Source organism: Chrysoperla carnea, chromosome 3 (assembly GCF_905475395.1).
Source record: "Chrysoperla carnea chromosome 3, inChrCarn1.1, whole genome shotgun sequence".
NCBI classification, from domain to species: domain Eukaryota; kingdom Metazoa; phylum Arthropoda; class Insecta; order Neuroptera; family Chrysopidae; genus Chrysoperla; species Chrysoperla carnea.
The window spans coordinates 93,126,406-93,151,052 of record NC_058339.1 but is presented as its reverse complement, the minus strand read 5'-3'; the positions used below and the strand labels follow the sequence as shown (position 1 = coordinate 93,151,052).

The 24,647-nt window shown below is 30.3% G+C and overlaps 4 protein-coding genes across 7 annotated transcripts in view; 2 read left to right on the top strand and 2 right to left on the bottom strand.

Annotated features, from left to right (window-relative positions):
* LOC123296824 (metabotropic glutamate receptor 4-like) overlaps positions 1-3,096 on the top strand; it is a 244,857-nt gene extending 241,761 nt beyond the window's left edge. The window contains exons 12-14 of the mRNA XM_044878490.1: positions 1,689-1,902; positions 2,119-2,270; positions 2,339-3,096. Coding sequence (XP_044734425.1) covers positions 1,689-1,902; positions 2,119-2,270; positions 2,339-2,836 — 864 coding nt within the window. The 3' untranslated portion in view covers positions 2,837-3,096. The remainder of the gene's footprint in view (positions 1-1,688; positions 1,903-2,118; positions 2,271-2,338) is intronic.
* Positions 3,097-6,186: 3,090 nt separating this feature from the next.
* LOC123296834 (COP9 signalosome complex subunit 7b) lies at positions 6,187-11,981 on the bottom strand. 4 transcript variants are annotated; one of them, XM_044878505.1, is made up of 7 exons: positions 11,645-11,980; positions 10,374-10,563; positions 10,142-10,306; positions 9,884-9,971; positions 9,352-9,572; positions 8,849-8,993; positions 6,187-6,322 (listed from the first exon to the last, which is right to left on the bottom strand). In XM_044878505.1, exons 2-7 carry the CDS (start codon positions 10,542-10,544, stop codon positions 6,318-6,320), a joined length of 795 nt encoding a protein of 264 aa, XP_044734440.1. In that variant the 5' UTR covers positions 10,545-10,563; positions 11,645-11,980; the 3' UTR covers positions 6,187-6,317. The 4 variants fall into 4 exon arrangements, with proteins under 4 accessions (XP_044734440.1, XP_044734439.1, XP_044734437.1 ...); XM_044878504.1 differs by lacking the exon at positions 6,187-6,322 and adding an exon at positions 6,953-7,074 and having other exon boundaries at positions 11,645-11,981; XM_044878502.1 differs by lacking the exon at positions 6,187-6,322 and having other exon boundaries at positions 8,720-8,993; positions 11,645-11,979.
* Positions 11,548-16,930, top strand: LOC123296823 (arf-GAP with coiled-coil, ANK repeat and PH domain-containing protein 2). Its single transcript, XM_044878489.1, has 12 exons — positions 11,548-11,590; positions 11,663-11,779; positions 11,859-12,032; positions 12,887-13,115; positions 13,197-13,292; positions 13,477-13,808; positions 13,878-14,008; positions 14,108-14,227; positions 14,458-14,641; positions 14,798-15,321; positions 15,441-15,825; positions 16,009-16,930. The coding sequence occupies exons 2-12, from the start codon at positions 11,742-11,744 to the stop codon at positions 16,193-16,195; spliced, it is 2,400 nt and encodes a 799-aa protein (XP_044734424.1). The 5' UTR covers positions 11,548-11,590; positions 11,663-11,741; the 3' UTR covers positions 16,196-16,930.
* Positions 16,931-21,682: 4,752 nt separating this feature from the next.
* Positions 21,683-23,829, bottom strand: LOC123296826 (zinc finger protein 93-like). Its single transcript, XM_044878491.1, has 2 exons — positions 23,671-23,829; positions 21,683-23,189 (listed from the first exon to the last, which is right to left on the bottom strand). The coding sequence occupies exons 1-2, from the start codon at positions 23,788-23,790 to the stop codon at positions 21,765-21,767; spliced, it is 1,545 nt and encodes a 514-aa protein (XP_044734426.1). The 5' UTR covers positions 23,791-23,829; the 3' UTR covers positions 21,683-21,764.
* Between the last annotated feature and the right edge of the window lie 818 nt (positions 23,830-24,647).

The window sequence follows — 24,647 nt, the reverse complement described above, 5'->3', positions numbered from 1 at the left end:
TAAATCACCAACATTTATCTAGAGTAGTATCACAGTTCTAATAACTATTATAGTATTATTATTATCATACACTACGTTTATTTAGAAACAGTAACGACACTTTATTCACAGTCGAATCAAAAATATTACCAAAAATAAAAATAACTGGTGGGTATCCTGTAGGAACTATGTTCCTTTTGTACCTTCGTACATTATAAATGTAGCGTTGACTTTTTTATTTACAAGATATTTATCGGAAAATTTAATTTATTCATTTTAAAAGTCAAATACTAGTATTATTTTTTTTTTTATGAATTTAATTTTATTGCTATTTTTACTTTTTAGTGTATCAAATAATTGTAATATTAGTTTAAAAAAGACATACTTTTGATTTAGTAGTCAACCCAATATGTGCGTACATTACCTACATTTGGTTTGATCAGGATATTTATTATGACATAAAATAAAATTTACTTGTACTAACTTTAAATTATCTCTATTATCTTAAACTTCTGTTGGCCATTTATTTTTATTTCTACAGAAATGTTCCGTTATATTTCCTGTAAATCGTTGAAGTGGAAGAAACCTTCATTCTTTACACACTTTTAATGAAGTGTCGTGACTGTATTAAATGAAATATAATATACTATGTCTTTTTTCGTATAATATATGTAGTCTATGTGGAAAATTGGACAAATATCTATATATCTCTATATCTGTATGTTCTATCTGATGATAACGAAAAACAAAAAGCATTGTAATTCAGAAAAGATATTTTTACAACTGCAACCAACATACCTGAATCAGAATCAGTGGTATATATCTATTATCTATCCTGTTGGTACATGGCCGTAAAAGCAGCGGTCTAGAGAGGGGCAATTGTCTCTTACAAAAGAGGCAATTGAAGAAATTTTTGGAATTGGAATCCTGAAAAGTCGACCCAAAATTTGTGGGTTTCAATAACAATTCCATTCAGATCGGATAAAATTACGGTGTATTATGAACTACTAAAATTTGACTCCTGGTTCAAGTGCATTTTTTCCAATACACGCATCCTTTTTTATCTACTTAACAAAAGGTCAAATGACATGGGATGAGGCAAATTAAAAAGAAAGATTACGGAAAGAGTAAAAAGTTTACAGCAGCCTATTGCCTCCTTCATAAAATTTTCTTGGCCCGCACTTGACGAATCGATATATTTTATATAAAACTAGATAGATATATATATCTATTATAGATGATTCATTTCAAATTCACATTGCTGCCTGATAAATAAATGTGAAAATAAAATATTAGTTTCCGATAGAGATGATGTCACTTCATTTCCGGTATAATTTTATATTGAATGAATCATGGCTTTTACTTTTTTTTGTAAAATATTATATTTCAAAAATATACAATTACCATATACACGGTGTTCCATAGGTGCCTACAACATTCAGATCCAAAACTTGCCCAAAATATCTATCTGTCACACCAGTAAAAAATAAAAAAAATCGTGGCAAAAAATATTTCTGCCAGTATAAACACCTAGTCCATATTATATCTATCGATAAATAGTATAGATTTATATGCGAAATTTTGAAATCCTTGTAAGTGCAATTTTACTGTCACAGGCTCCAAATAAAAACTTTCCATGGCTGTATTTCAATCTGATTTGTAACTAGATCTATGATGGATATTGTTTTTTTTGTTTTTTTTGTTTACAGATATTAATAAATGGTATCTGGATGTTGGTATCACCTCCACGTGCAATCCATCATTATCCAACACGTGAAGATAATCTATTGGTGTGTTCATCCTATATTGATGCATCCTATATGATTGCATTTACATATCCAATATTTTTAATCGTCGTTTGTACGGTTTATGCTGTGCTTACTAGAAAAATACCAGAAGCTTTTAATGAATCCAAATTTATTGGTAAGTTTCAAACGTCACATAGCCTATAACCAGCGGACGTTCAAGACGCTTTTAACGATATCTCATTTGTTACATTAAGATAAGTAGTTAGGAAGCTAGGAGGGAACAGATACCGATCACTCACATAACCTTCGCCATAGTATGGTTGGAGTAAAAAATAGAAACCATATTAGAATTGAAAAATTGTATTTATGTTTATACAAATTCCTGTTACAGGTTTCACAATGTACACAACATGCGTAATATGGCTAGCATTTGTGCCACTTTATTTTGGAACAGCTAATCATGTGGCACTTAGAATTACAAGTATGGCAGTTACAATCAGTTTATCAGCAAGTGTTACAGTCATTTGTTTATTTTCACCAAAAGTAAGATCTCTAAAACAAAAGCATTACTGTAATAATTAGCACTTACTAATTTTTTGATCAAATTCTAGCTTTATATAATTTTAATACGTCCCGAAAGAAATGTACGCCAGAGTATGATGCCACAACGATACAGTGTCGTAAATAATCGTACAGCGACCACAACAAACTCTGGAGCAGGAAGTATGATGGCCGCTGTAATGGTAACAGCTGCCACCTGTGATCAAAAAGAGAAAATCCCATTACCCCCACCACCGATGTCATTAAATTCATCGGAAAATGATTTAGAATTAATGGAAAAGAAGAAAGTTGACAAAGCTGTTCAAACAGCTACAATATTATGTGCGCGCGCAGTTGGAACAGTATTAAATAATAATAATTTTACAAATAATAATAGTACACATCCACCCACATCAGATAGTGGTGGTGGGGGGGACACATCCACAATGTTAAGTAATGTTGTGGAAACAAAAAATCAGCAAACAGCAATCATTACAAATAAATCCGAAACAATCATTAATGGTCCGTTAAATCAAAATAATCATAAGGAGAGCAAGGATACGTCATAGCAGGAACATGTTAATGGAACAACAACACCAACCGGAGGATCCAAAAACTCTAGTTTCAAATCAAGAAATCGTCATCCAGTTCAAGTTTAAAGATATTTTTTAGGTTATCGTAATAAATCTTCGATTCGTAACTAGATGTCAGCACTTGACATAACGTCAGCCATTTTGCTTTTAGTTGCGAATTAAACCAGAAAAATAAACGATTGATTACCCTCCTCTGGGTGTATTTAGGGTATAATTAGAAAATTTAAAAAAAAAATGCGGCCAAAAACATAATAAATTTCGAATTTCTTATACTAATATATATATATAAATTTATTAGATATTAAGACAATATACCAGAAACCTAACCTAGAAATAATTTATAAATTAGATAAATCAATTTTATTCTTGATAAAATCAATAAATACAATCAATCATATTATTGTACAGATTAATTCGAAATTTTTTCGAAAAATGATAAAGGAGTTTATTTTATATTCTAAGGCAGCGGTCACATGATCTCAAGTGCGGATAAAACATGGCCGTTTTGGGGTGTAAAATAGAAAAAGGAAAAAATTTTTTGTTGTTTTGTTGTTTTCGAAGAGCTATTCTTAAGAAAATTGTGAACATTTCTTCGATTTGAATAATTTTGTACGCGCATGAAAAGTTATACTACTGCGAATAATAACAAATATAGTAATTTATAAATAATGTAAATAAATAAAACTACATACTACAGTTAAATCTGTCTTTTGTGTTCATAGATGACACTTAATCTATTATGTATCTATTCTTGTCTTTTGTGAGTGACGTTTGAATTGAAACAAACTTCAACATGTAGTTTTTGTGTCACCCTGTGCGCGCGCACCATAAAAATTCACTCTCATAATTTTTTCATAACCCGCCTAAAAAAGAATAACTTCCATAATTTCCTTCCAGCCATCCTTTCCAAAAAAATTGCGTTGCCTTTTCATAGAATTTTCACTTTCTTTTGCGAAAAAGATCTACAAAATAGTTTAGCCCAATATTATCCCTACGTAGGGTAAGACAGGGTTTGTAAGAATGTCCAGAAGTCCTGATCAAAGTATATATATATTTTTGGAATAAATTTTCGTGTAGATATTTTGTAATTAAAAATCATTAATGATGAAATAAGCTCCTAAAAATTTTCGAATTTATCTGTAAAACTCAATATTTATAATACATAACCTATATTTTAATACAAAATCTATTCTGGGCCAAATATTTTTCAAACAAAGATTTTAAGAATTATCTTAGTGAGGCATATTTCTCGAAACAATTGAACAAAAATAATAAGAAATCCTTTTTACGTTCTGAAGGGTTAAGTAACGAAATTGAAATCTTAACATTGATTTTTTGAGCCAACTTTTAATTGAAACTTTCCAAAATGGATTAAGTTAAAAAAGTACTTTGTAAGATTTCAATTATAAAAAGTAAATTAAATAAATATAACAAATTGCTTCTTTTGGGCCCACACGGCAGAAAGTGATAAGTTTCAATGAATCCCTCAAATGCAACATCCAATGGTTCAAAGTCCCAATTATTAATTTTATAATATGTTGTTTTTAAATATGATATTTGTGGCGCTGTTTCTCTTATTTTGTATTAAAATATAAATAAAACATATATTATAAATGTTTATTTTAGGTATACCTTCAGTCTTTCTAAAAATTTATTGCTCTGTCAGTATCAATCTACTAACGATTGTTGAATGAGTAATAAATCAACAACATAAAAAAGTGGTTTTATCGTGTAAAATATTCTTTTAAAATATTAATAAATAAATAAAATTGTAAAAATTTATTTAAATAAATATTAAATGAATAATATTTATTGCGATGCTGTGATAATATTAAAATAAAAATAATTTGTACATAACCTAGCTAACTTGTAAGACAACATAACCTTATAAATATTATAAATAATAATTGTATTATATTTCTAAATTATTAAATAAAATAAATTGTTTGATATTCATATACTTAAAAAACTTTTAACTAATGAATAAAATTTAAAAAGAAAATGGATGCTTTAAATAAAATTATTTTTTACAGTAATAATATTAAATATAATCATATCCAAAATATAAATAAATAAATTATAATGTATAAAAATAGTTAATATTGTTATTAAATGTTATGTAATTGTTTAAATATTTATTATATAAATATTATATTCCATAAATAAATATTATATAATTGTATAAAAGCAGCTGTATTATTAAGAGAGTAGATAATATCGATTCAATTCATCATATGTTGACGAAAGTTTCCAACAGGTAATGGGCCACATAAATGACCCATAACCTGTTGGAACATAAAGCACTTTTTAGGAGTGAAATTTTTGCTACAGGGTTAACGCTTTGGGCGACAGTTAAAAAAAAGTCGCCCTCATAATCTGCTCGTGTCGATAGACGCAGAATATGACGTCACAATAACCAAGTGTGGTTCCTATTTAGCTAACGTCAGAGTTTTACGTCACTTATCGTTTCAATTGGTCCGTTTACATCGCCTATTCTTAACAGTACACAAGATGGTGATCGATATTATTTACAAAATACAGTGCTCCAGTTGCAACTAATTGGAATTTATGGTAAAATAAATAAAATAAAATAAAATAAAGCACATGCGCAGTGCGTATGGATAAATATGATGAATTATAAAATTAAAAATTTTTATAATTCATTAAAAAAAATTGTATTTTGTGTATGTGTATATTTCTAAACAGAATGCTCAACACATTAATATTTTAATTGAAAGGTTAAGGTACGGGTACCTAACCTAACTATATCACTATCAATCAATAATTAAAAAGGTTATGTTTCAAACTTCATTGTCAAAATAAAACATTGTTTTTATTAGTTGTCAAAAATAAATGGACTTTTATACTAGAAATTTAGAGGCTAAGTCTAAGTTTCTCTAAAAATATCGATGTTTTCAAAACTCTCACAAGTATTATTTTGCTACCGAAAACACTATACTGTTGCTTTTGACTTTTAATTAGAATATTCTCTACTGGAATTGAGAATAAAAAAATCGCCATTATATCTTTTAAAAAATGATTTCACCTCTCGAATGAAAATGGCTTCTAATTGCCATCTTGAAACATAACCTAAACAAAAATAGTTTTCTAACCTATGAAATAATTTTAAATATTTGAATATACTCAGAACGAAAACTTATAAATAAAATAAAAACTAAATATATTCTATATTCAAAATAAACTTTATTCCACAAATATTTACAATTTCTGGGGAAGCAAAAAAAACTTGTATACGAAAATGTAAAAAAACATTTGTTAAAAAGATATTTTTTTATACAATTCATATCAGAATCAATTAAAATCATTTTCACTCGTCATCGCCCAGAAAGTTTAGGTCTTTTTAACTAACAGTAACACTTACTTACCAAAGCCTAACGCTCAAAACATTTTACAAATTAAATAAAACACTTTTAAATAGACTTGCGTAAAAAAATTCTTATTCTGTAAATAAAATTGAAAAAAAAAAACGTATGTAGTCGTGTAAAAATATGATTAACTTCATTGAAATCTGGCAATTTTCTGGCAGTTTAGGCAAAATATACATACTTGAAATGTACGCTTTTCAAGACTCAAAAAGATCAGATCAAATATGGCAGATTGTTAAAAGGAAAAATAATAGTTCCAACAACTTTAAAACTCCCCCACAGGGAAATTTTAGTACAGCATTTTCATCTAAATAATACGTTACGATGCCGCAAATAGACAGACAGACACACACACATAGTTGTCTTTATAACACCTATTTTTTGGTTCGGGTGTTAACAAATAGTAAAAAAGAAAATTAAAAAACATGCAACTTCTTTATTATTTCATCATAATCATTATTAGTGTCTCCCCGGCACCCCGAGTGGTGGCTTTAGTCCGATTTCATTGTTTATTTTCTGTAAAAAAATTGTATTTTGAAAAAGCTCATTTCCTAAGTATGTAAATGGGAATAACCTGCCATAAAATTGATCCAAAAACATAATTTTGACACGACTAAAGAATAAAAAAACATAAATGTAAATACTTTTTATTGTAAAAAAAAACTCTTTATTTCTCAGAGACTTTTAATAATATTAATCACATGAACACACATTAAAATAAAAAAAGAAGTTTAAAACAAAAGTTGTGGTTTAAATTGTGCACATTTGAGCCCATGTGCATAATTCTTTATCATAATATTTTATTTCATCATGTGTATTTTGTACGACCTAAAATATTACATGCGAATGTCAAACAAATCAACAAATAAATGTAACACTTCCAATTATAAACAAAAATGGCCACCAAATCATTAAAACGCCATCTTGAAATCATTCAATTCGTATTTGATACAAAAAATCTCCATTTTAGTTTGCATTAAATACGATTTTTAATGTAAAAAAATGTTGATTGAATTAATTTCAACATGGCGACCAAGTCATGAGACACCATTTTGAAATCATTCAGTTCGTGTTTGATTAAAATAATCTCCATTTGCATTAAATACGATTTTTTTATTTTAAAATGTCGGCTGAATTCAATCTTAAAATAATTTAGTTCGTATTTGATACAAACTATGTCAAATTTTTATTTGTATTAAATACGATTTTGACTTTTAAAAAAGGTGTTTGAAATAATTTTAAAGATGGCGGCCATTGGAAATATTAGTAAAAAAACTAAAAATATTTATATATTGGATATATGTTAATGTCATTAAATATAAATATAAATAATAAATAAATAAATTATATGTGTTAAAAAATTGTTTTTTATTAAGTAAATCCACCTTTTTATAGATACTTTTTATTTGTCCCGAACTGTACTTAGTTAGATAGACTGTCACTAAATGTTAGGTTAGACTAAATGTCATGAAAATCGTTGGAGTCGATTCCAAGATTAAAGTTTCCGAGAGAAAACAACGTTTTCTTAAAATAAAACCTTGCTAGATCGATTTTTCGTCCCAAAAACCCCCTGTATACTAATAGTGTAACAACGCCATCTACCGAAACCTATCTCTAATGTTTCAATGTCAATAAAGCAGTTAGTTGCTCCTACCTAAAAAATCGCCAACTAATGGCAGTAAGAGTCACATTTTTCAGTTTTTTGCTGAAAACACGAATAAACAGACATTTTCTAAAAATGTTGGAGCCGTTTCCGAGATTGCTAATACATATATATAAATAAAAGTATTGTTTGTTTAAATATATAAGATATAGTGTGCTGTGTCCGTCAGGTTATTGTCCTTTTCAAACAATAGATGCTTTGTTTTTTATATGATGTAGTATGTACGATGTACGTTGGCTGAATAGACAAGTTGTTAAAGTAAATATCTCGCCAAGTTTTGTTGCATACTCCTACTATTAAATCCACTCGTTAATTGAACTCAAATGATGAGGAGTACAGTTTGAGACAAATAAAAAGTAACAACTTATTTTAATTTCCTGCAAAGATTTTAAAAGCAACAACCAATTTCTGTTTTGTTTTTAAATTGATTGTTTGATAAAACTACAAAAGTAAAGAAAATCTCAAAAAAATTTTGTAGAGGCACGGTCAAAACCAGTTATAACGACATTGAAGGAACACTCAAAAATGTACCATGTACTCAAAAATGAGTAGCAACTCTTTTTCGTAAACCTTAAACTAAAAAAGTTTTCCATATGTAGCCAACTTAAGTAGAAAAACACCCTGTATATTAGTGTCGTCATTATAAGCGATTTTGACTTTACACAAGGAAAGAGGAAAATATTAAAAACAAGACACATCAAATTTTCTAGCAAATGTTATTATTATTAATAAATTTTTGAAAAGTTAAATTATTGTTTTTAATTATTACAAAAAAAAAGCAAAAAATTTATACAGCATTAAATTCAAAACTTCTGGATTACATAAAATTTGATTATAATTGGACACCCAAAAAAAAATATGGAGGGAAAAAAGTATGTTGGTTAGTTTTATTTGGTTTTTGAAAAAAACGCACAAGTTAGGATTTCTGCCAGAACTTACCACTGCCTCTGCCCTTACTCTTAGCTGGTTTCTTACCCTTGTCAAACCCTATTTCCGGTGGATCAACAGCCATTGCTTCATCTGAATCCATAGCAGCCTGTTGTTGGGCTTGTTGAGTTTTTAAACTTTTTTTGATATTTTGAATCTAAAACATACACAAAGTAAAAGAAATATTTGTAAGCAACCGAGCTTTATCCAAAAAACGTCATATTTCCCCCTCTTAGACTGCCTTTTATTGAAAAAAGAATTTAGAGGGGCTGCAGAAATGTAAAAAGCGATTAAACGTCGAAAAAAGGTGATTTTTTAAAATTTTTCAATTAACAATATCTCAAAAATTAAGTCTCAAATCGAAATTTGGTAAAAATCATTTTTTATTTGTTTGGATAAGCCTATTCAGGAAGTTCGGGGTTCTACGCTCAATTATAAAACACCCTGTACGCTTTCGGGGGAAAATATGACTATAAAAGCTAAATAAAATAAAACAAAGATGGCTGACAACATACTTCAAGTTCGATAGCTTCTTTATGTTTATTTTTACGATTTTTCTCAGCATTAGCACGATGTATTTGAGTTTCAACGCACGATAAAACCGCTTCGCATGAATCACACCATTCTTGTAATGTTGATATTATGATGCCAACATCAGCTGGACGAATATCTCTACCAATTGCATAATCAACTTCTAATTGACTATTTTTTTGATCTAATTTTCCATGAATAATATCTAAAAGTAAATCCCATCCCTTTCATTAGTTACCATTAGTCCCATTCCTTTCATTAGTTTAATATGTCCAGGGAAATTTCCCGAATAACAGTTAACGGAACGAAAGGGTTCGTTATTCAGCCGCCGCGGTTCACGAAATATTTGATAAAAACGTGTTTTCCAAGATGGCGACTGAAACACACACTTCTCCGTCCCGTCAACTTGGGTTTACATTCAGGGGATTCCCCGGAATATATTCCAACAAGAAAAACTACTGTGTTTATCAAAAATTTGAAAATATCTTAATAGAAAAGAAAGTTTTTGGTACGTACCAGCATAAATGGCTTCAATAATTAAATCTTCTAAGTCTCGTACATTCTTAATATCCAATTCTTTAAGGAGTAACGAATATGGGATACACTAAAACAATATTCACAATCAATCACACAAATATTTCTGCCAAAATAAACCCTGGCACACTTTGTACATATTGTACCTATCGTTAAATAGTATTCATTGTTTCATGTGCGAAATTACCATAATCATGGAAGTACTACAAAACCACAATAAATAATAATGGAAGTACTTACTTTGTTTTTAGTCGCTAACGTTACAATTGTTAAATGTTGTAACTTTTTAATCTGGACCGGTGTTAATTCCAAAAGTTTATCTTTACTTGCTAAATATTCTTTATAAGTTCCATATGCAAATAAATTTAATGTATCGAAATAAATACTATTTGGGCCATTTTGTAACTATCAAAAAAACACAAAAAATCAATTTATATGGCTACGATATTTCACAATTGATTGGATATTTTACCTCAGCAATATTTGGCATATCCAAAAGTTCACCAAATACATGAACACCAGGTGCTTCTAAAACTTGTTTAATCAATTCCACACATGCTGCACCTTTTGCTGATTTCGCTAGCAACACAAATTGTTCTAATGGATTGTTACTACTTGTTCCCGCAGGTTTTTCAGCAACCATTGTATTATTATAGGTTATGCTAGAAATATTTAATTCAGTCATCATTCAATATTCAAAATTATTTTAGGGTTTTTTTGGTTAAATGTTTCAAATTTTCATATTTTGATTTAGTGGTTATTCAGAAAGAAATATAAAAACTTACTGAATATTATGTAAAACTTTTTGTTTTGTAAATTAAATGTGTTTTTTTAAATAATTTTGACATTTATAAGTATTTTTTGAGTTGTACGCATGCGATACAAATGTCTTCCATCAAATTTCAATTTTAGATTACGAACAAACAATCGATAAAAAAATGGTACGCGACGTTTAAATAAAATGTCAATATATTGCGGTAAATGATAGTTCAAAGTCCCTTGATCACAATAAACACAGTTTTGGGGACTCTTGCGAAGCAAAATTTAGAATTGTGGTTTTTAACATAGTAGATTATGTCGATGAATAAAATTCAAAAAATTTAAGACGCTTTCCAAAAAGAAATCATAAAAAAACTTTGGTTTTTGATACTTTTTCGATATTTTACATTTACGGCAGCAGTTTTACATTTACGGCACACAAATTGCCTAGTTTACGATATTTTTATAGCATTTGCTTACATTTACGTCATACAAATTGCCTAGTTGATAAGTTGAATAGTCACGTGACAGGTGAACCACTTTAAAGCTACTTTTCTAAATTCAAAATTTTTTGAGACAACTATTTTACTATCAAAATAGAGGTTTATACAAAAATTCAACTTATATTCCGTTATATTTCGAGATGAAACCCAAAGAAATGAGAGTATTTGACACACAGATCTGATGATATTTTTTGTAGTGCTATCGATATTTTGCTACATGTAATATGTTTTGTGATGAATGATTAAAATGAAACGTCAAATAGTTGAGTGATGATTCAGTGTAAACTGACTGTATTTTATAAAGTTAAAAACATGCACATTCTTAAATAATTAAAATTAATTTTTATTAAAGCATACATTAATTATTTTTTATTAAAATGCATAAATTTGAATTTGAAGAATGTCTTCGTGACTCTCCAAGTTTTAGGTAAAAATCATTAAAATAAAATTACTGGCCATTTAATTATAAAATATTAATTACTTTGTTTGTATTTTTAAGAACTAAATTGGAGGAAGTTGAAAGTGATATCGATCAATTAGAACAAAAATTAGATAAAGTTTTAAAACAATGTAGTCAAATGATTGAATCGGGTAAAACTTTTGTACAACATCAAAGGTACGTTGTCGTTGTTGACATGTTTCAGATGTATTCGACCATTATCAAACTGGGTTTCTTTATTTTTCTTTGTTTTTAGTGGGTTTACAAACACTTTATGGGATTTAAGTATATATTTTAAAGATGACACTGAAGTGGTTGCTTCGCTAAACAAATTAATTCACGCACTCCAAGAAATGAATAAATTCCAACAGATTCTGGTCGATCAAGCATCACGCACTATACTAAAAAATGTATCAGCTTTTATTCGAACGTAAGTATACACCTACTTAAGTTTTTTATTATCTCTTCTGATAACAAGTTAAGTCAAGAAAATAGGTCTAGAGCCAGCCATAACCGTTTGACAGTTATTTCAGAATGGTAGAAATATCATAATTTTCATGTAGTACAATACAACTGAATATCTCAAAGGGGAAAAGTGTTACATCTTTGAAATTTTCCACAGTTGTTTATTGGGTTGTAAAAGCTTCGTACCTCTCAGAGGAGGGTCTAACCCCTTTTTTAAATAAATCATGAAATTTGAAAAAAGTTAAAATTTATGTAAAAATATACTTAAATATTCTGATTTCGAGTCATAAAAGCACATTTTTATTTTATTATATTAAAATTAAAAATTGTAATTTTTAAACTGTATATCACGTGACCTAAATCGCGGGTAAGCCCTGCTGTGATGTCATAGCGGTATGAGTCATAGACCATCAGTTAGTTCAGTGTAGACAGCTGGGTATAATATATCCATAGATAATAAGTATTTATATTTATTATAATCAGATGTCTATGAATATATCTGTCAAACTTATTTGTGTTATTTCGTATAGTGATACAAATATTACATCATTAAATTGGATGCTCGCGTTTTTGATAGTTTAAAAAAGGTTTAAAGTTTAAGTTTTTGGCAAGAAAACGTGTGTATTTTTCCGAAAGAAATTTTTGGTGGCTTTTTATTAGCAAAATTAACATTTTGAAGTACTTTTTCAAAAATAGTAGAATACCCTATTTGTATGACTGTCAAATATCTACGTCTGGCCCTCGACCTAAGACGAAAGGAGAGGTGAGTCCAATATTAATAATACAAATTTTGTTGTGGCCTTTGTGTTTGAATTATAGTGATATTAAAAATGCCAAAGAAAGTCGACATTATTTTGAAAAAATATCCGGCGATTTGGACGTGGCACTTGTGAGAAACTCTCAAGTACAAAAAAGTAAAGTACAAGAAGTGGATGAAATACAAAATTTATTGGCTGCAACTCGATCATGTTTTGGACATACAACATTGGATTATGTACATAATTTAACAATTTTACAAGCGAAAAAACGCCATGAAATTTTAAGCACGGTTTGTAAACAGTTTTCTGTGTGTTTTTTACGTCTTTTCAATTTATTACAAATTATGCGATTTTTTTGTTTTGTTTTACAGCTTTTATCGTACGTTTACGCTTGTTGTACGTTTTATCATCAGGGGAGTGAACTGTGCGAAGATTTAAATCCATTTTGTAAGAAATTATCTGATAATGTAAGTTAATAATAATAATAATAATAATAATACTGTTCTTACGTTCTCTTTTCTAAGTGTTCTTACGTTCTATTTTCTCCGATCAGCTGGACTCAAGTCCGAAACAGAAGACTCTATCATTCTAGCCCTATTTTGTTTGTATTCTTTTTGAAAAAACCTTTAAAAAATATGTTTTTCCATATAGATTGCAGAAATGCGTGGTAATATTAAACAGATCGATAAAGATATGGAAAATCGACATTCGTTGGTGTCGTCAACAGAAATAATACCAAAGAGAACATCGAATGCTGTACAGGGTGCACCACGCATGGAAGGTTATTTATTTAAACGTACATCGAATGCATTTAAAACGTGGAATCGACGTTGGTTCTATCTGTATGATAATCAATTGGTCTATCGAAAACGTTCTGGGGATCAACAAGTCACAATTATGGAGGATGATTTACGATTATGTTCTGTTAAACCTGTTCATGATGGCGAACGACGATTCTGTTTTGAAGTTTTGTCACCCTCCAAGTAAGATTTCTTGTTTCTTCTTCTTATTTCTTCTAAGCGATCCATGTAATATTAAAATTCGATTTTTAGAAGTCACATGTTACAAGCTGATTCAGCAGAAATGTATGATTTATGGATAAGTTCGATGCAGAAAGGGATTGGTGCAGCCATACAACGATTATCCACACCAAATGAAACGTTAAATATCGAAAATATGGAACGTTTGGATGAAATCAATCAAATCAAAACAGATTCAAATCAATCAATTACATTACGAAATTCACCAGGACGACGAAGTATGGAGGAGTCACAAAATAAAGTGAAAAAAGCAAAAATGTGGGAGCAATTAATTAAAATACCAGGAAATGATGTTTGCTGTGATTGTGGTGATCAAAATCCACGTTGGGCTAGTATTAATTTAGGAATTACATTGTGTATTGGTACGTCATTACATCAAGGGGGTCACCATTTACAGGGTCTTTAACCTATTGAAAGTCCTAGTCACGGACAAGGTTCCCCCTTTTTTATGTAAAACTTCAAACCATATCTAGATATCGATTGTCCTTATTTGACTCATTTTGTGAATTGAATCTAATAAATAAAAGTAAACAATGCCCCCTCCTAATTGAAATGTTGATCCATTGAAATATTTTAATTTAATTTGCCGTAGATTGTTCGGGAGTTCATCGTAGCTTAGGTGTACATTATAGTAAAGTGCGTTCATTAACGTTAGATGATTGGGAACCAGAAATTGTTAAAGTTATGGCAGAATTAGGTAATACAATTGTTAATAAAATATACGAAGCTAATGTGCCACCAGATTTTACTCGACCGTCTGCCACCAAATGTTCGGGGTAAGTTAAATAATAGTACGTATAAAACTTAACTTTAAATTTGTCCTAAACTGTACTGGTATTATGTATACAGTTAAGGACAAATAAAATGTTATATATTTCAATGAATTCCTCAACATTTTTATTTAAACTAAGATTATTATTCTTATTATACAGGAATGTACGGGAAAATTGGATAAAAGCGAAATATGTTGAAAAGAAATTTGTAAAAGATTTAAAATCAATTACACAAATGACATCAAATGAAGGTCAATCGCGTGCGTCTCGTGGTAGTATGTCAATTAAAAAATGGAGTGTACGAAAATTACGACGTCGACCAAAGAGTCGTGATAAGAAATTATCATCACGTCAATCATCCCATGCAAATCTAACCACATTACAAAAAATTAAAGATGATAAAACCAGGCCGAATCATGGAGATGATGGTGATGATGAAGACGATTCTAAATCGGAATCGGGTATATCTGTGAATAATGTATCCGAACATTCAGAACGGAGTATGGACGAGACGACAACATCACCAGGTCAGACTGAAGATGACGCTGATCAGGCTCGAATACAACGATCTAATGATATTTTGTTATTTGGCTGTGATTTTCAACAACAACCAATATTAGCTGATCCAATTGATTTGAGCAGTGATCAAGATTCAACTGGCGGTGAAGATGATGAACTTGTTGGTAAGTTCATCGAATATAACCTCATTTTTTGTTCTGAAGAGCACAACAGACAAAGCATCTATTATTTAAAACTGACAATAACCTGGCGGGCAAGATTAAACTCACTTTTTTTTTTACAGATGAAGAAGATATTTCAAAATTAGATCCAAATTTATTACTATATAAAGCGGCTGCTGCCCATAATTTACCAATAATGTGTGAGGCATTCTCATTTGGAGCGGATAAATTATGGACAAATGCTGACGACCATGGACGTAACGCTTTACATCAAGCAATATTTAGTGGTTCAGTAATGTCTTGTGAATATTTGTTATTAAATGGTGCCAAAATTAATATAACGGATGTGGATGGTAGGACACCGTTACATTTAGCTACGGAATTAGGAAACACCGCTCAAGTTTGTTTGTTGTTAAAACATCGTGCCAATCAACATCTAAAAGATTGCCATGGTATTGAACCATTGGATATTGCTGTGAAACAAGCGAATGCTGATATTGTTACTTTGTAAGTACTTGTCTCAGATCTTAAATGTATCGAATAACCTTAATAATAGAATGAATAAGCCGGAAAAAAGTGTCGAAAGTGGAAAAGTAAGGAAACAGCACCGATTTTAATGAAACTTTTTGTAACGTGTTTATAGGACCCATTTTAAAAAAAAGTAAATTGTTTATTTTCACTTGATTTTAGGTTACGCTTAGGACGATTAAATGAAGAAATGAAAGATTCAGAAATGGGTGGAACTGGTGATGATACATTTAATGATGTTGTACGAGATTTTTCACATTTAGCATGTTCTCATCCTGAACGATTACAACGCTCACAACCGCAACAACAGTCACAATCACGTAATACCAACAACGATGATCACAATTAACGCCCCCCTCCCTCTCCTGATCGTCCACCACAAGTTTTATTACTTACTATTAACTTTTCTTTTTACTTAGATGACGTGCGATTAATTCGCGCGTTTAATTTTTTCTATTAAACGAAAAAAACACACATCGACTTAAAATTATTAATAATTTTTTTTTTCTAATTTTTTTGTTAAAAATTTTATATAGAAAAAGTATTTTTAAGGTCTAGGAGCCAGCGTAGTATTTCACAATCATTTCAGAATGATTAGAAATTTTAAAAGCTGCTGTTACAAGTCGTGCTTACCAGCTTTTTTAAATACTAAAATTTTATAGTCATGAATTTGTTGTTTAAAAGTGGTTCGGCTATTTGAGCAAGTACGATGAATGTTCATTTTTTGTTCCTTGATCACAATAAACACAGTTTTGGGGCGTCTTGTTGGGCAAAATTTTGAATTATTTCATGAGAAGCGCGCTACAGCGGCAAGACAGAGACAGCTGTGTGTCCTTGAATTTGATAAAGGGTCACAGTCACACTTAAATCATGTGTTAGTCACACTTAAGAATTAAAATTAAGTATTATTCACTTAAGATTTAAAACAACTTAACCAACCATTTGCCAAAAAAATAAATAAATAAATAAATAGTCAGCTTTATTATGGAATATTAGATCTGTACCATAATTATTATCAAAGTGCATTTCTGCTTATGGTCAACTCATTTATTTTTAAGGTAGTATGGCAGAGCAGTATCGAGGTTGAGGTTAGGTTAGGTTAGAGTGGCTGTCCTGGGGTGGGACACACTTAGACGATAGGGTCCGTTGTGATACCGTAAATGGGTTGGCCTATCCCCGACCACTACTCCATGAACCATTTGGAGCTGTTTAAGAACAGCAGGAGGGCTTTGACGTCGACTAAAAAAGATTGTTGATTAATGATTTGACAACTGTTTCCCGTTTCGATACTGCTCTACTACCTTAAGTACGTTATGTAACTCTTAAATAATAGAAAACGTTAAAAAAGAATACATCGATATTCGAACAATTTGTCGTTAACGTGACAGGAAAACTTTTTATGATCAAATTGCGATTATTTCCTTCAAATATATTAAATTCTGAATAAATAACAGTTTTTATCAGGCTTTAGATCCTGTTATTTAACGCATTGGGTCAAAAAGTGTTTCTAGATACCATTTTACATCGAATTTAGCATTAATAATGGCCTGTTCTTGCATTTGTTTTGTTATTCTAAATTGTTATTAAGAAGGGTAGAGGTAAGGAGAACAATCTTAAAAAACAGTTCTGAAATTGACCTGAATGGCGCTTTTGTAGCAACAACGTGTTTGATGTGAAATTCTTTATCCTTCTCTAACAATTTGTTTAGATCTTTATCTTACTCTTATTACTTTCTTTTTAACACTTTTGCTACAGTGCTTTCAGTCTGTATTTTTTATATACAAAGATGATTCTCTTTAACTCTACACTCCATAATTGTTGTGCTCGATTTCAGTACTTCCCCGTTAACCAGGCTTCCATTCAAGTTGTTTACTCCTTAAAAGATTTTACTAACTAAAATTAGGAAATCGGGTATAATTACTTTTAAAAGCAAAAATTTGAATAATTCATAGATTTATAAATTTGTTACGACTTGTATAAAAGTCGATTTTTTTTAAAAACTTGTACATAAAGATAAAATTTGCCATGTTTTTTTTTTTTCTAAATGATATATTTTTTATTTGTAGCTCAGTAATTTTAATCATTTTTCCAAAGAATTATATTTTGGTAGAAAAATTTTAACTCTTTTCTCAATATACTCTTCTTACCAAAATTTCTGACAACTGTATTTCTGTGGAAAATTATCGAATTTGGAACTGGAATATCTAGCTATTGCGGTTTCAAATTCGATGATTTTTCGCTAAGATAAAGTTGTTAGAAATTTCGTGTTAAAAAATGTTTTTTTTAATACTTTGCTTGAGTATATTTTGTTGTTCTCGGTTTTCCATTTTTAAAGACTTTTCTAATAAATATTAAATCAAAATGGTTTTCTTCCATGGACTTAATATGAAATATGCTTGAAAATATTTTATTTTGAAGTAAGTTTATACAGGGTATGTGAAAAATACAGGATATACTCAAAATGGTCCAATTGTTTCGAGAGTGAAATAGACGGAATTCTTTATACTCAATTCTGAAACGAGCAGTTTCTAACCCCCCGAACCAAATAATAGAAGTGTTATAAGTTTGTCACCGCTATGTGTGTCTGTCTGTGGTATCGTATCACCGAAACGGATGTACCCATTTGGTTCTTTTGTTTCTTTTGAAAGGTAATTTAATGGGGAGTGTTCTTAGCTTTGTTTCAAGTACGAGTTTAGCGTTCCGTACCCAAAACAACCGAAAAATAGGCGATAATCTTCTAAATCGGATGACGACTGCTAGCATCCTCGGCAAAATTGGACGATTTTGAGATACGGCCTGTAGAATTGAATGAATTTTGAAGAGAATTTATTTAAGCCATTGTTTTATATAAAGTATTTGATGTTATTATTGATTGAATCGATGTGCCTTTAGTTAATTAGCTAGTATTTTGTAAACATATGGCCAGGCCTTTATATTAATTAATTAATTATTATTATAATACCTAATGAATGCAACGCGCATCAAGATGCAAACACAGTTTTATAGATAGATAGATAGATACCTATATAAATATTATTTTTATGTATATTTTGAATTAATTATCAAATATGAATTCATTGATTTTAATAAATTTTTATATGTTGTATTATAATTATTTTGAGTCTATTTTATTTTACCTACATAATTTATTTTTAATAGTTCTTCAATTAAAAACAAGTTGTATGTATTTGTAAAAATAAATTATTTACAGGTAATAATTTAATAATTAATAATAAAACAAGCATTCATTTTTATTTGACTTATAAGTAGGTATATTTTATTGATTATTATTGGTGATAACTAACTCTTCTCTGCCTCTAGATGTAGAATGGAATTACAAATACTCGGATGCTAAATTACTGATGGATGTTTTAGCAAAAATTCTTCTAAGAAATTCATTCTTACAGTAAAAAGAACATTTTTACGCATCAACTGATTCTGATACTTGAATTCAATAAATAGATCAAAGATTATTTGTTCTAAGAAACATTTCATCTTATACTACTTTTTTATTCATTTTATTAATACGTCATATTCATTTTATCAATACGAACGAATTCATAAATATATTTACATACCAATTCTCTCTAAAGATGTTTGACGCTCATGATGACGCTTGACGCTGGCTTTGAGCGTCAAATTAGCTGAATCCACCTAGCTGAAAAAAATATAACTATGTGCAGTGTCAAATTGGAAAAAGTAAAAATGAGCGACAAAAAACAAAAAAGGTTATTAATCCATAACCTCATTTTTATGGTTTGAGTACTCTGTTCACAAAGTTGTTGCAGCTGTCACAGGACACTGGGTGGGCGGCAAGCATGCTGAACGCTTAGGTCTGGCAGTGTAGCACGACTACTGCTGGAGCTGTCACAGTGATGACGAGGAGGAGACATTGTCTGAATTATGTCTCATCTCTGTCACTACCCAGCTCTCGTCATGAGGAGATGGACTTACTTGAGCCAGTCTCTCTTTGACGACCTCTCCGACCTAAAGTCAGTCGACGTCAAAGCCCTCCTGCTGTTCTTAAACAGCTCCAAATGGTCTTTAAAAAGTAAAGATTCAAGGTAGACATGTAAAGACACTAAAACCAACGCGATAGTCCACAATAAAAAACTACAATGACGTATAGATTTATTTAAAAAAAATAAACTATGTATAAAAGAATCCGTTCACATGATTTAAAAAAAAAAGGTTGTTTTATTTTTTTTCTTAAATTTTGATTTATGGATAAGTTCATCCCATTTGATGGTTTCGCATACCCTTAAAATATTTAGTATTCTGTGAATGATTGTACTAAGAATTAGATAATATTTCGTTTTGAAAATGTTTACCAAGAAACAATACAGAAATTGATGAATTTTTTATGTACAAGCGAGTACGTTGAGGCATTCTTTGTATATTTTATATTTATTAATGTTTTTAATGAATTCTTTGGAAGTAATAATAAAACCAGCCAATGGGCAAGGGAGTTGAGAGCTGATGGTGAGAGTTCAGATTGCTGGAGTGCTGGCTAAGCGTAAACTAAAGCTAACCTAATTATTACTTAACAACTTAAAATTACATTTATTATACTAGCTTATTATAATAACTGTCTGAAAAGAAATGATCAGAACAGATATTAAAATTTAATATTATTTTAAAGAATTCGAAGTAATCTGATCAGATACAAATTTCTAGAAACACATAACATTTTTCAAAATATTCACATTTACGATTTCGATTATACTTAAAAAACACGGCGTTAATAATAACAATACAATATTTTTACCAATCAATTTGTCTTCGAATCAAATTCTTAGTAATATTTGTAATATTTTTAAAAAAAATTTTTAATACAATTATGTTTTACTAGCTTGATACCCGCCCGCTTCACAGGACTTAAAAGTAAAAACCACCACTTTATAGACGGCACTTCTATTGATCTCACTTATCCCCCTTCCATAAAACTAGAAAGAATTGTTTTACACAGCTAAAATATATGCACAGTTTTCAATTTTGTTAAGTGTAAAATAGTCATTATTCATTGAGTAAATCAGAAAAAAATGACCATGAATTGTTTTGCATTTATTATTTTTAATTTTTACAGAAACCTTTAATCTATAGTTCAAAATCATAGATGGTTGAGTAAAATGTCAAAATAAATGTAATTTTTTAAAATATATCTTTATAAGTTATAACTCACGTGTTACTCTGATGTATGAGCTATATTATTGTATAGTTTCATTCAAATCTATCGGTAGTTTTTACGTGAAAGCGTAACAAACAAACAAACAAACATTCTTACTTTCACATCTATAATATATAGGGATTTCTATGAATTCGACGCATAAACTATTTACTGCACGCATCTTACTTTTATCGGGGACAGGGAGATATGAATAAGAAATATGCAAGTGGTTATTAAGAAATGGGAAGGGCGTCAAAATCCATAATTACAAAATATTTATTCCTGAATTCATAGAATCAATTCTCTTTGGAATCGATCATATAATTTAAATTATTTTTAAAACGCAATCATAGTTCGACGAAGATAATAATTTATTACCTTTGCTTTAAATAATACAGGTAATAGGGGATAATCATGATGTGGAATTGGCCACATTACTCATAAAAATGTAAAACTAGACTTGATACTATGGCTGGTGGCTGAAAAATGAACTATAAATTCTACAAATTTTCAGGGACGGACGCGCTAATGCTTTAGCGCGTAGCGATCGTTCTCCTTCTCTCTAACCTCCATGGTTTATAATAATTAAAACATAAAATTAGGTTAAATTGTTTAAAATAACTTTATTTATTTTTATACGTGTCTGAGGAAGTCATAAAAAAATTAAGAAACGTTTTTAAATTAATTTATTTTAAAAATACAAGAAAATTACATAAAATTAATTTTTTTTTCTTTCAATTTTCGTTATTTTTTAAGATGCATTCGATTGATTCGATGATTCCTCATTTTGTCGAACTTCTTCAGTTAACAAATGTTTTTTTTCATGTTTCTTTAAACTACGTGACTCGTAAAATCCTTCCGAACAGATCGTACACTTGTATGGTTTTTCTCCCGTGTGAATACGCTCATGTACAGTTAAATTACCCCTCAGCGCAAAATGTTGATCACAATATTGACATTTAAATGGTTTATCGCCCGTGTGAGTGCGTAAATGGCTGGTTAATTGTTGTTGTTGACGAAATCTCTGCATACAAAACTGACATTCGTATGGTTTCTCTCCCGTGTGAATTAATTCATGACTTTTCCACGTGCTACGATGTATAAATTCTCGTTCGCAAAACGAACATTTATATTGTTTCTCTCCGGTGTGACTTTTTTCATGACTCAAACAATGCGATCGAACTTTAAACATTTTCTCACAAAAAGAACATTTAAAAGGTTTTTCATCGGTGTGAGTCAGTTCGTGAACCCGTAATGTAGCACTGTATGCAAACGTTTTCTCACAAACAGCACATTTATAAGGTCTCTCGCCGGTGTGCACGACCCTGTGCGTAACCAATCCTTGACGATGTGCGAAACTTTTCCCACAAAAGCTACATAAAAATCGTTTTTTTCCTTCTTCATTCGTAACAGTAACTAAACCCGTCCCTCTCGGTTTGTATTCTGTAGGTGTTCGAGGTTTCCGTTGCTCACCCAGACATCGATGCGCTCGTAAAGTATGCTTTTGCGTAAAACTGCGCTGACAGATGTCACAACCAAAACGTTTTTCACCGCGATGAATCCGTAAATGTCGACTATAGTTTGAACTCAACGAAAATCGTTTGTCACAAGTTTCGCATTTGTACGGTTTTTCTTTCGTATGTTTTCGCATGTGTTCGTATAATTTCGTTACAGTTTGGTTACAGATTTCACAAGTTCCACTTCGCGGTACATTTTTGTTTCGTATTTTTTTGATGCTTATTTTTGATTCGTCTTCGCTGTGATTCGATGATTCTTCATATTCGACTTCTTTGAAATAATTTTCTTCGCTGGAATTATCACCTTCTTTTGGTTCGTCTTTGCAGTAATTCGATGATTCATTTTCTATTCCTTCTTCGTAGCTGTTATCAATCAGAAATTCATTTTTTTCGTAATTATTCGACGATTCGATATCCTCGTTCGCAAAAACTTTTTCCTGTTTAACTTCTACGAAATTCGACAATTCGTTATCCTCTTTTACAATAAAATACTTTTCTTCGTGAATGCTATCGAAATTATCTTTAGTATCCAAATTATTTAAATACTCTTCAAACTTTTTTCGAGTTTCTTGACATTGTTGTTTGAAATTGTACGCTGAATATAATTTATCCAAACAATTTATGCAAATATTTTGTGGATAATTATCATTTTCGAATACCTAAGTTTAGAAACAAATTCGAAACGTAAATAAAATAATACAGTTACAAAAAGAGGCTTGTTTTTTCAAGGCTCGAGCTTCATCCGCCATCTTGGAAAACAAGTTTTAGGGATCATTTTAGTAGGGATCATTTTTGTAGATAAAAACATTTTCTATAACTTTTATTTGAAACTTTTTTCTGTTTATTGCATAGATTTTTATTTATAGCGTTCAAAACTTTGTACAATATGCCCCTACTATTTTTTTCGTACGATGCATTGTTCACGAAATTGTCGATAAAAACCTGTTTTCTAAGATGGTGACTAAATCTCGACACCTTCCCGCGTCCAATCAACTTGGGTTTACATTCAGGGGATACCTCTCAACACACTCCAACAAGAAAAAAAACTCTGTAGTTAATTGTATTATGAACCTACTTTTTTTGCTCTGGCTATTGGGGTGTATATTTTAGGCTATATGAAAAAAAATCAAAGTCTCTTACCCTGATATTAACAATGTCCGTTAACATTTCAGTTACATTAAATTGAAAATTATCAAACAGTGGATGTAATTCACCGTCTGAAGACGAACAAGTTCGACAAATTTTATCAAATTCGAACATTATTATTACACTTGGGATTCAATTTTGATTTATTGACAATATTTCTAACCTTTCCTGTAAAAGAATTTGCTGTCAAAACATTGATAACTTAACCTTATATATAAAGCTACGTTCACATGGGATAGAAAACTAGCGTAACGTTTAAAATGGTAAAATTGTACATCTGTATCATGAAGGTTATAGAACAGGAGAAAGATCGCTATGTACTAAAGCATTAGCGTACCTGTCCCTAAAAATTTGTAGCATTTATAGTTCATTTTTAAGCCACCAGCCGCGCTGTCATCAAGAAGTAGTATCTGTGAAGTTAGCTGTTGTTGTTAGCATAATGTACAAATTGATATATCATTTGAAATTAGCGCACAACAGCCCGCTTTTATTGATACTACGTATTGATCGCAGCGCCTCACTTATTTTATCCTTATTTCGGGGACAATACTTTCTATAGCGATCGTTCTCTTGCCTATATGCTTCATGGTATTTTACTATGACTTGTGGAGTGGAGCACAAGTCATAGTATTTTACTATGACTTGTGGAGTGGAGCACAAGTCATAGTATTTTACTATGACTTGTGGTATGGAGCACTAGTCATAGTATTTTACTATGACTTGTGAAGTGGAGCACAAGTCATAGTATTTTACTATGACTTGTGGTATGGAGCACAAGTCATAGTATTTTACTATGACTTGTGAAGTGGTGCACAAGTCATAGTATTTTACTATGACTTTTGAAGTGGAGCACAAGTCATAGTATTTTACTATGACTTGTGGTATGGAGCATAAGTCATAGTATTTTACTATGACTTGTGGAGTGGAGCACAAGTCATAGTATTTTACTATGACTTGTGGAGTGGAGCACA

Coding starts and splice junctions, on each gene's coding strand:
- LOC123296834 (XM_044878502.1), bottom strand. CDS start 10,544: ATGGTTGCTGAAAAACCTGCGGGAACAAGTAGTAACAATCCATTAGAA. Junction 10,307..10,373: donor ATATGCCAAATATTGCTGAG/GTAAAATATCCA, acceptor TTTTTTTGATAG/TTACAAAATGGCCCAAATAG. Junction 9,573..9,883: donor TATTGAAGCCATTTATGCTG/GTACGTACCAAA, acceptor ATTTACTTTTAG/ATATTATTCATGGAAAATTA.
- LOC123296823 (XM_044878489.1), top strand. CDS start 11,742: ATGATTGAATCGGGTAAAACTTTTGTACAACATCAAAG. Junction 13,809..13,877: donor GAAGTTTTGTCACCCTCCAA/GTAAGATTTCTT, acceptor TTCGATTTTTAG/AAGTCACATGTTACAAGCTG. Junction 15,826..16,008: donor AATGCTGATATTGTTACTTT/GTAAGTACTTGT, acceptor ACTTGATTTTAG/GTTACGCTTAGGACGATTAA.
- LOC123296826 (XM_044878491.1), bottom strand. CDS start 23,790: ATGTTCGAATTTGATAAAATTTGTCGAACTTGTTCGTCTTCAGACGGT. Junction 23,190..23,670: donor CGGACATTGTTAATATCAGG/GTAAGAGACTTT, acceptor TTCTAAACTTAG/GTATTCGAAAATGATAATTA.